Source organism: Misgurnus anguillicaudatus, chromosome 2, assembly GCF_027580225.2.
Source record: "Misgurnus anguillicaudatus chromosome 2, ASM2758022v2, whole genome shotgun sequence".
Classification (NCBI taxonomy): domain Eukaryota; kingdom Metazoa; phylum Chordata; class Actinopteri; order Cypriniformes; family Cobitidae; genus Misgurnus; species Misgurnus anguillicaudatus.
Window position 1 is genome coordinate 38,803,328 of NC_073338.2, and position 12,059 is coordinate 38,815,386.

A 12,059-nucleotide genomic window follows, 5' to 3' on the forward strand; every position below is an offset into this window, starting at 1 on the left:
GCTCATTTGCATTTTAAAGGACACACCCAAACACGACACATTTTTGCTTACACCTACAAAGTGGCAATTTTAACACGTTATAATAAATTATCTCAAAAAAGTATTGTGAAATAGCCTGGCTGACACCAGACCAGTCTGATAGAGATTGAGATGTGGTCTGGGAACCACATGCTCATTTTCTCGTATTTGAGGCGTGGTTTACGAATGCCCGGAGACGTTTATTGGGTAATACGCATATCTATCAAATGTGTGTGTACGTAGCTCATAGCTAATTGTTTCACTTATACCAGACGTATGACATATACCAGATGACGTGCGACATAAATTCAAGCGTCAACAACTTTTATCGTGTACGTGTGCACACAGCTGAAAGCTATGCAACTAAACCAGTAGCTATATATTGATATTGAAAAGCAACACAATTTAGTGGCACTGTGAAAACCACAGTACATAGACTACAGGCATAATGACAATATGATATTAATAACTACCACTTACCATTTATAAGCTAAATGGACTTAGTCGACGATGATGCCTGGCAGGTTGGTCCTATAAAACTCCGTGGCTATCATGTCTTGCCATATCCAAACATCCTTCTTGGAAATGAAATAGTTTAACACCAAGTTGCTCTTTTTTTAAATAAACTACTAAGAACACTATCTCAAAGGCTGCATTGAAAAGAAACTTCGTGTCTGCTGCCATGTTGGATAAACAAAACTGCTTCAGTGTGTCGCGTAGACATCGTCATTGTCTTGCTGCCTCCTCCCCGTTCTGTGATTAGTTCCCTATTTCAGGGGCAAAATTGGTCCATAGTTTCCATGCTAGACTTGCAGCGTGAATAAATTTGCACGCGAGGCAGCATGGGGAAACCCAGACTAATTGTGAAATATCCCCTTTAATTTTTTAAAATTCCTTTAAAGGTGCCATAGAATGAAAACTGTTTTACCTAGGCATGGATGCATAATAAGAGTCATGTACATAGTAATGAAATACCGTGAGCCTCAAACACAATTTTTTCCTCTTTCTTATGTAATCCTCATGCATGCAAAAGACTGCTGATAAAGAGGCTTATCTCAAAATAACACTGACTGTGACGTTACAGTTGGAGTTTACACCCCTAACATTAAATTAAATACAATGTTGTTACAATTCTGAAAACAAAGTTCTGACTGCTGAGTTAGCGTGCAAAGTTAATGCTATATGCTAATGTTTAGGCTAAAAGTTCTTTTAAATTCTGTTTTAAGTTCTATTGAAGTTACAGTTACGTTTTGCAAGTCTATACTGAAAACAAATAAAACTTACCACTCAGAAACACATTTCCAATCTCTGAACAATTGGTTTGTTCCTTAAAATCTGTATCTTCAGGCTCTAACATATAAGGTCTGTTTACTTTGTGAGCTACTGACATGAGCCGCACTGAAACAGCCAATCAGAGCAGAGCTCAACATTATAACTCATGATCCAGGATCATTGATCCTTCCAAATTAGAAGGGTCATGAATAATAATGTTGTAATAATTTAGGGTCAAATCCTAGGGTTATAAAAATGGCGTTTCTGGATCATTTTTGCACGTAATAAAGTCACTTATGAAGATATCAGGGAACAGTATAACATAATAAATCAATGCATTGTTTTGCACCTTTAATGATTTCTAAAAAAGAAATTTTGGGAAAAGATACTAATTTCTTACTCGTGATCATTTAAGTATTAAACTTGAATTGTAACCAAAAACAATGCAACAAACATAAAATCTGAAGCAGACTTGCGGCACTCGGGTGGCATATATGTAATAATTAGTCATGAAATAACTTTATATTCAGGGTTCCCACAGGTCCTTAAAATCCTTTTTGTGAATCTGGGGAAAATAATTCAAGGCCCTGTGAAGTTTTCTGAAAATATACATATATAGATACAGGTCATTGAAAGTCCTTGAATCTGTTTTATGCAAGACGTTTTCTGGAAGAAAAAATCCATATTATTCCCTGTGCAGTGTAGGATTATCTCATAATAATTCTAGACTTTTTAAGCACACATGCTAAACTGTTCGCTTTAAATGCTTATATCTTCTGTATGCGAATGTTGATTTATATCAAAATACTTTTTTGCATAGTTGTGTTTGACACATGAAAACGTCTCAGGTTACGTATGTAACTGTTGTTTCCTTCAGAAGGGAACGAGACGCTGCGTCTCCCTGGTCATACTTCCTGCGTCCCTGTAATGTCGTCTTGTGGCAATATTTCAGATAGCGATATACTTCCTGGCTCTCGCATCACCCTGTCTTTGTCGTTAAGCCTCACCATTGGTTGAATTTGAAGGGAACTGTAACAATGTATCTTTAAAGGTAACACAATGTAACCTTGCTCTCACTTGAAATGTGTCCCCACATTTAGTCATTGAATTTGAGGGTTTTGGACCTGGAAGTCCTTGAAAGGTCCTTGAATTTGAAGTTAACTAAGGTATACCCTGTATATTATAAATAAATACTTTTACATATAATAACATACTTTAAATATATTATATTACTGTATATCATCAGTATGCAATATTTCTATATTACAATATTTGTACACATACAAAGATTATCTAGATTAGACAGATACAGATTAAGACACAGAGGTCCAAAAGGCAAACACGCTTTTCATTTAAATGATGTACACAACTATAAAACCAGAATGAGAACTGTTTTGAGGCATATCTTTAGCTACTTGTAATAAAAAAAACAAATATAGGCTATAACTACACTTGTAATTTCTTGTTTCTAGATCTGTGACAAAGAATGGCATTACTACGTCATCAACGTGGAGTTTCCTGCGGTGACGCTCTTTGTAGATGGAGTGACGTACGAACCCTACCTTGTAACGGACGACTGGCCCATCCACCCCTCTGAGATTGACGTTCAGCTTACCGTAGGAGCCTGCTGGCAAGGTGAGACCATGGACAAGCTATTGTTGTCATTATGCCTTAAAAATAAAATAAAAATCGATGAATTTAAATATTAGTATAATAGTGGTTTTGGCAGCGCAGGCACAGGAGGGATGAATCAGCATCTACAGATTTTGAGCAGCAGTCAGATGGGTGTCTCAGATTTAAGAGAGGGTTGGACTAAAAGACATCTACATTATTGATATGACAGCGAGAGCACAGCAGCGGTGGTTCGAATACCAAGAGAGAGGCGATGTGTTTGGCCCCAGGCTGCCTGATTCCTCATTTAATCAAAGAGACTCGGGCGTGAAAACATCAAAAAGAAACACGGCCTGTCAATTTCAGCCTTTTGAAATAGAGCTAATGACCGCATTTGAATGGAGAGACTGTCCTTAACATCGCTTTCATGAGCTAAATAATTAAAAAAGGTAGTGAGAGAATGGAGACTCGGCTAAATTGCATTGCCATCGCAGGCAGCCGGGTCCTAAATTCCGACTCCTCCACGCCCTTTAGATTTCTTTTCATCTGTGCTGATTGGGGATTATTTTCTCTTTTCCTCTCGCTTGAAATCACCATTTTCAGAAGCAGGACCGAGTGAGGATTAAAAGCCCCTGAATGGAGGACAAGTTCACTCGCTATTACATCCCGATGAAACTCGTCTAAGCTTCACTAAACCGCAACTGATAACTTTTCGAGCTATTAGTGGGTGAGATTGCCTCTAGCACTCCCTCCTTTCTCACTGTGCGCAATCAACAACGTAATGACAAGACCTTATAATGGAAACCGCAGACGGTATTTGTTCGGACCAAATTGAGATCCTTGTCTTTTTTTGAGGTAGACAGGGGGTTTGGTGGCAATTGTCTTCACGGCAGGATTTTTGTTGATGTGTCAGGTGTAAAATGTTATTAATTAATGGCAAGTCTTTTGCTAAATGTATTCACAAACAGCCAGGGGTGCTTTATTTTATTGGACCATTTTATTGCTGCACATGCCCCAGTGTAAATCTGATGTGCCCCAGTGTAAATATCAAGTTTAAATTTTAACAATTTTTTTTTATTGTTAGTGTATTCATTTACATTAAAGGCGGGGTACATGATTTTTAAAAAACACTTAAGGGAGTCGAGTCGAGTACCAAAACATACTTGTAGCCAATCAGCAGTAAGGGGTGTGTCTACTAATCGACATCAGTGATTAAAAAAAGGTTCAGATTCTATTGGGGTAGGGGTGTGTTTGTTTAGGTGATTTTAAATATCAACAGTGGCTTTCAGAGATCATCCACCCTGCCAGGGGCATTGCTAGACATAAAGCTCTTCTGGGGCACAAGCCCCCCATTTTTTTCAGATTTTTTTTAAAGCCTGCTGTGTGCAACACAACACCTTTACTTAACCCACTTGTCCTACACTGCACTGGGAAAGATAAACATTTATTTAAAAATATTTTAATAATCTTCATATAATTTTAACATGTTTGGTGGCATAAATGGCAAAAAAATGTTTGGAAATAATAAGTGAATTGAGAAAATATTTTCTTGCATTTTACATTATATAATGATAACAATAATTAATAACTTATTTTTTACAAGAATATTTTTAAAATAACACTATTTCAAGAAACCAGTCATTTTATAGTCATAGTTACTGCTAACTGTTTATGTAGTGTCCTAGGGGTTTTCCTGAGATTTTTCCTCTAATGTTTAAGACCTGACAGGGTGAGGATTAAACTCACTTAAACTCGTCATCTCTCATTTCTGCTTCCCTTTCCCTGCTTTGCACAAACCATTTCTGATGTCCATCTACAGAAGCCAATAGTGATCGAGTCAAAATAAGATTATCATTATTATTTTGAAACTTACTTTAGTTTCGTCATGTCAATCGCGTGGTGTCACCTGGACTTTTGTATGCGGCTGTGCGCATCTGAACACACACACGCGCGCGCACGCGAACATGAATTTGAGCGTGCATGCTTCAGGGCGACTGCTGCTACGCTTTTACAAACATGATTTGGGTATTGCATTCCATAAAAAATTAAATTGTATTTTAACAAACATAACCGCATTGCATATAGATCCGTTTTTGCCGCGATAATCTTTGTAAACGAATACACTAGATAACTGCTTAAATTTAAACTTGAGATTTACACTGGGGCACAAAAGATTTACACTGGGGCACGTGCCCCAGTAAAAGGGGTCTAGCGATGCCCCTGCACCCTGCCTTTAATAATTGCGCACAAAAAAACTCGGTAACACTTTAGAATACGGATCCATTATTAATAAATAACTACACAGGAACAAATCAGTAATGCAGTATTAACAATCTAGTAACTACTGTTAACTAGCACAAAACTCTGATTAACAAACTCGTAAGTAATAGCACACAGATGAATGTGGTAGTTCACTATTAACTTATCAGTAACTACTATTTTTTTCATACTTCCCAAAGAACTACTGAGAAGTTTCATAATTCATGCAAAACTAAACGATAACTAATATAGGACAAATGACTAACACAACATTAACACATTTACTACTGTAAACTAATATGGAACTTATAGATTCCTCAACCATCCAAATGCCTATACAGTGATTTTTTTTCTTACCTGTTAAAAAATATGTTTTTATGTATGGCTTTAAGCTCATATGTGAATAGTCTGTAAATGGTTAAGATTATCCCCTTTAAGATTAGCTTTCCATTAACTACTATATGAATAACGGTAACCCGCTAGTAATGACTCAAGTGTTACTACATCATTCTAAATTAATTACTATTTTTTGGGATCAGTATTCTAAAGTGAAGATCATGGTAACCCGCTAGTAATGACTCAAGTGTTACTACATCATTCTAAATTAATTACTATTTTTTGGGATCAGTATTCTAAAGTGAAGATCATGGTAACCCGCTAGTAATGACTCAAGTGTTACTACATCATTCTAAATTAATTACTATTTTTTGGGATCAGTATTCTAAAGTGAAGATCATGGTAACCCGCTAGTAATGACTCAAGTGTTACTACATCATTCTAAAGTAATTACTAGTGTGTTACCATGATCTTCACTTTAGAACACTGATTCAAATCATACATAAAACAGTGATTATAAAATTATTATCAAAAAATATATATGTGTTTGGCAGACTGTACAATGCACTACTTAATATTCCAGTAATAATCACCTTAGGGCAAATAACCAATGCCCAGAGACCACGAGGACAGTAAAGAGTCAGAGTCACAATGTACAATTTCTCAAGTGTATCAGTGTATTTAAATATGAATCATTGAGCATAATAAAGCATTCAAATAAATGAACAAAACAAAGTGTATTCCTGCATAACAACAATAACAATAATACAGAAATAACAAAGTTAGATAAAAAAAACTATTAATTGGAGATCTGGTAATGAATAATGAAAAGCAAGATCAATGATTAATAGCAAAGTCCCAATAGTTTCAGGAAATGTCTACTTGATGTAACCCGTTGAGTTGAAATAGAGATGCTCCTCAGTATGGTGGAAATCCTCACATGTAGAGTTGAATAGGTGTACCTCAGACGCGTTGCTTTATAAATGAAGGGATTGGAGTTCATTGCGATGATATTCTGTTGTTGCTCGTGACATCCGGGATTTTTATGTATGTCGGTGTGTGTGTGTAATGTGTTTCTAGAATAAAACAGATAAAGCGACATTTGTAAGAGAATCGTTACTTTATAATATTGCTCTTAAAAGGTTAAACATGTGAGACACGCATCTGATGTATAAATATATAAAACATTGCAGCTATGTTATCCAATCTGAATAAATACTTACAACAATATACCCGACAATACTTCAGATAATAAGACCGAATAATAAGCAAGAGTGACTTACAATCTTTATTGAGGCACATCATTGAGACTCGTCATATATCCGCGAACTCCGATGCAATCATACACCACCTGTAGTCAATCCAACGCGAAAACTTCTCTTCGCGTATCACTCTGTTATTTATTCACCGGTCATGCTATCAAACTGTGATATTACAAACTTTAGAAAGACAGCACATGTACCTTCCTCCATTGCCACAGCGGATCTCGCGTTATTTCTCTCCGAACGCGCGAGTCTCGATACTTCCGCATAACCCCGCCTACTATGCGCAACCAATACCGAAGCGACAATGGATTAAAAATAGGAATCACACGAAAACAGGAATTCGTTATAGGATCACGGAAAAACGCGGAAATTCGTGATAATATCACGAAAAAAGAATAAAAAATATGTGACTATATCACGAAACTTTGTGAGACTGGGTAGTCTTTTGCACACACTGTATGTATGTATGGCATTTAGATGGTTGACAAATCTATAAGTTCCAGTAGTCTTTAAATGAGAACAAGTCTGCTATTACCTATTGATAATGTAAACAGTCTTATGTATTTGTTTACAGTATTAAACGTGTTAACGTAGTGTTAGTCATTGGTCCTCCATTAGTTGTCGTTTAGTTTGCATGAATTATAAAACTTCTCAGTAGTTCTTTGGGAAGTATGAAAAAAATTGTAGTTATTGATTAGTTAATAGTGAACTACCACATTCATCTGTGTGCTATTACTTACCAGTTTGTTAATCAGAGTTTCTTGTTAGTTAACAGTAGTTACTAGATTGTTAATACTGCATTACTGATTTGTTCCTGTGTAGTTATTCATTAACAATGGATCCGTATTCTAAAGTGTTACCAAAAACTCATCTCTATGCATTGCAACATATTAGTAACTCAACTCAATTTTGTTTTATGCTTTTTGATTTTTATACTGTATGTAAAGCACTTTGGTGAACACCTGCACTTCTTAAAAAGTACTCTAAATAAACTTTGATTTGATTTACAAAACACTTTAAACTAGAACACAAAAACTGACGCAGAAGTCCGTGTACCTGCGCAACTGTGTGGGTTGGGAATGGTCATTGGGATGCTTTTGGGATAGTTTTTAATGACCATTTTTGCTGAGACAACACATTAGTGTTCTGTACTGTCTTTGGTTGTGTATGATAACAATAAATCTATCTTTCAGATATATTTAATTCACTCTTTTAGGACACTACATGAAGGGGCAACACTGTGTCTCAGTGGGTAGCACTACATGAAGGGGCAACACTATGTCTCAGTGGGTAGCACTACATGAAGGATCCCGGTTTGAGCCCCGGCTAGGTCAGGTGGCCTTGCTGTGTGGAGTTTGCATGTTCTCCCTATGTCTGCGTGGGTTTACTCCGGGTACTCCAGTTTCCTTCCACATGCAAAAAACATGCAAGTTAGGTGAATTGGAGATGCTGGAATGGCGTAAAGAAGATAGAAAGGACAGTTGACAGTAACTAACTATATTGTTGCATAGATGTTAGTATGGATACATGTTTACCGTTACTAGACTTATTGCAGTGCGTTAAGCAAGTATTGTGCTGCACACTTCTGCACGCATCAAGCTTTTAAGAAAAAGTGTTAGAAAAATAAATGTGGGGCACGTGCCCCCGTACAGCTTTATGTCTAGCAAGCCCCCCTTGCGCATAGGAAAAATATTAAGTAAAAAAACAAGAATAACAAACTTGCCCTGTAATAAGTGTGTATAATAGGTGAGAAATAAAGGTCATTACGGCTCTCCTGCCTGTTAGTTGCAACATTACTGTTTTTAGTTATAATGAGAGATCGGACTTGTTTTTTTCTGCGGAGCTCAGGCTGTTTTCTGCTTGTTATTATGGTCTGTCACTTCGTCACAGATCGATACGAATAGATGTGGCGTTGGCAGCTCTCATATCCCGTGTGAGCGCTACCGTCTCATTAAAATGTTTGTCCTTTAGGGGGAGCACGAACGAGAATGCAAATGTTGCACCGCTGTTTCATCTGTGGAGTAAAATTTAATTGATAACATCTGTCAACTAAATAATTTAAAATCATATGCAATTAAGTCTTGGAAGCTCAGGCCTTCATTGTGAGGATTTAGCAGCGACAGTGCTGGCTGCATCTGGAGCTATTAGACTCACTAAATCTGCCAGCTCGTCGGACAAGAGAGGAAAGCAGCATGTTTTGAAGGGGACATGCCATGTTTTCTCTTCTTGCCTCACTCTTATGTTTTTTGCATATAGGTACCCATAAAGCAGACATGATGATGATGGATGACTTGTTGTTATATATTGTTATATATGAAGAGTTTGGTTCCAAAATGCAATAAATCCATTTTGACTAATTTCGGTAAAAACGTGTTTTCTATACCAATAAAGTGAAAATCACTATTTTCTGTTACAAACTTTCACATAGCATCTTTAGGTTATAAAAACATAAAAAAAATTCTAATCCATAATTTGATTTTCAAAGATTTATTATAAAAACATATAATTTTTTTTAAACATAAATGGCATTAATCAAAAAACTTACTTTGTCATATTAAGAACACTGTCATTGCTGCTGTCATCCTTTGGACGTCGTCGCTCAACTTTTTTGACAGTGATCAGCTGTAAAATGTTTTGGTCCTGCTTGATTTTCGTTGGCTTTGCGTAAAATAACGGAAAGTTTTTCATAAGATCCTCTGGGGTCAATGTGTTAGCATGACAGAAGCTTGATGCTGTCGGGAGAACAAGCAACAGCCACCATTTTTCTGTCTCCCGAGTGCCTCTCCCGTAAATAATTAGATGTTGATGGCTTACGTTTCTTTCCCATCAGAGAAAACCACCACAGGTTTAGCAATGCAATCAAAGTATTATTTTATTTTTGTTTGTTTGTTGATCACGAAGTAAAAAGTAGATGAGGAAAACTAGGATTGCGTGTGTATTCAACGGGCCGCTGATGCGTGGAATGGTGCGCTGTGATTTGCTGAGCGGATTTATTGCATTCTGCAGAAAAGGAGGAGTGGTGTTTATTGCGTTTTGGGGAAAAAAGGGAGAAAAGATGACAGAATAACACGGCGGATATTAGATTTTGCGTAAAATGAAGAATTTACTTTTAACCCTTATGTGTTGTTGGGGATGTTTTCATCCACTAGAGGATTTTTTTACTCTTAATTTGGCCACATTTTTTATTTTTGGTGACAAATCTTATATTTACATATATTTTAAGAAAATGCTTTGAAATTTTTCAAAAACTCAACGATATATCGTGGGCAAATTTACTACCCTTGAAAACATCCACTAAATTCAACGGCTATAAAAATTTATCAGATTAATATTTTTTCCAATTTTTTCCATAAATCTGTTATTCAACCTCAGTACTGATCAAAACTACCAAATCTTCACAAAAATTCCATGATTTTAACTCTTTAATTGCCAAGTTCATAAGTGGTGTCACTGATTTGGGAAAAAAACACACACAAAATGACAGATTTTCAATATAAAAAGGGATTTTTTAAAAACCTTTTTCACAGTCTTGGGCATATCAAAAATTGGTAAAAACATTGGCTTTAAAGCCTTTTTAGTTTTTGTGTAGCATCAGTTTTTATTTTTTTCTCCCTCATTTATTGTTAGTGGCTGTTTTTGCCCCATTGACTTCCATTATAACCACATTTTTTGATTGCAGAGCTATGACACCTTTTTATGCATTTTTGAATGTTGGTGTTTTTTCCTTTTGCTAAGAGGTCAAATTTGTCATTTTTACTGTTGGTCACCATGTGGCACTATTAACCCTTTAGTAGGCCTATGCAAAAACAGAGCTTAATTTCTGGCTTGTATGTAAAATTAATGTTTTCATCCACTAACAACACGAAAGGTAGTAGATTTGAACAATGCACAAGGGTTAAATACTGACCTGATACAATACTGATTTTGGCGGTATCTATAAAAAATGCAGTTTATCGCGTTTTGGAAACAAACTCTTCATATATATTTGTACTATTTCCTCTCCCGTTCTTTCATTTTGCTTATATATTTATTATGAGCAGTGTGTGTATGTTTGTGATGTTTTGATGTTCGTCTGTCTCTTTGCTTATAGGAGGAGAGGTGACCACTCCACGGTTTACACAATATTTTCGTGGTAGCCTTTCAGGCTTGACTATCCGACCTGGGAAGATTGCAACCCAGAAGGTGATCTCCTGCTTACAGGCGTGCAAGGAGGGTCTGGACATCAGCTCTCTTGAAAGTCTAGGCAAAGGCATTAAGGTACAAGCACACAATCATATGTGGTCAAAGTCAGAAATTACATTTTTTGCCACACTAGTAAGAAAACTGCTAGGGGATTGAGAAATGTATAGGCCATATTTTTTTATTCTTTGATCTGCTTTAAAAAAATCATAATTTGTCTTTAGGATTATTAAGTTTTTCTTATATTTGCAACAAATAGCGCAGGTCATTGTGTGGCGCACAGTCACACATAAGTGCAAAGTCTTTCAATAGACAACTGCCTATTCTAGTCCATTTATCTCTGTAAAATCCTTTGAATTGATTTGAGAATCCTTTGACATTAGTCAATCCACAGCCACATATTCATTTATATGTAAATGTGTTGATCTGTTCCTTCACTCCTTTTCTTTTGCGCTTTTCTCACGATAATGAAAATGACTCTCACTCGCGCTCTCTTCATCCATTTAAGTTCCACTTCAACCCAGCTCAGTCCGTGCTGGTAATGGAAGCGGATGACTTGGAGAACATCAACACCGCCATGACCAAAGTTTCCTACATCAACTCTCGGCAGTTTCCCACCCCGGGTCTGCGTAAACTCCACATAACCACCACAGTTCAGTGAGTACCATTGTGAACGTCATTAATATCACAGCATCAGTACATATTCATCAAAATTGCCTACAGGATGATTCCTCAAAAGCAGTTGCATTAGCAGCACAAAAAGGTTGTGGGTTCGATTCTCAGATAGACACACATAATGATGAAATGTATGCTTTAAATGTATTGTATGTTGCTGCCATATGCATAAATAGAATGTACAAAAAATAATGAGAGAAATAAATAAATAATTAATTATAATTAGCATAATTTGCTTGTAGGTTATTGCTTTAGCGATCAGCTTAGTCATCTGCATTTCCTGGATCAGATTCAGGCTTGAATAGATAAAGTGGTAACGACAATATTATTACCTGTAAGTATTGCATTGGGAGCTGATAATCCAAATATGGTAAGGAGCGTAAAATTTTAGTCACACGCTAAAGGTATTCAGCCAATCACAAGGCACTAGATAACAGGCCAATC

The 12,059-nt window shown here is 36.4% G+C and overlaps 1 protein-coding gene across 2 annotated transcripts in view; it reads left to right on the top strand.

The window, feature by feature from the left end:
• The window catches only part of clstn2a (calsyntenin 2a), a 363,118-nt gene that overhangs the window by 327,822 nt on the left and 23,237 nt on the right, over positions 1–12,059 (top strand). For both annotated transcript variants that reach the window (XM_055203135.2, XM_055203134.2), the window contains 3 exons: positions 2,763–2,925; positions 10,852–11,018; positions 11,449–11,597. In XM_055203135.2, the coding sequence (XP_055059110.2) occupies positions 2,763–2,925; positions 10,852–11,018; positions 11,449–11,597 (479 nt within the window). The remainder of the gene's footprint in view (positions 1–2,762; positions 2,926–10,851; positions 11,019–11,448; positions 11,598–12,059) is intronic.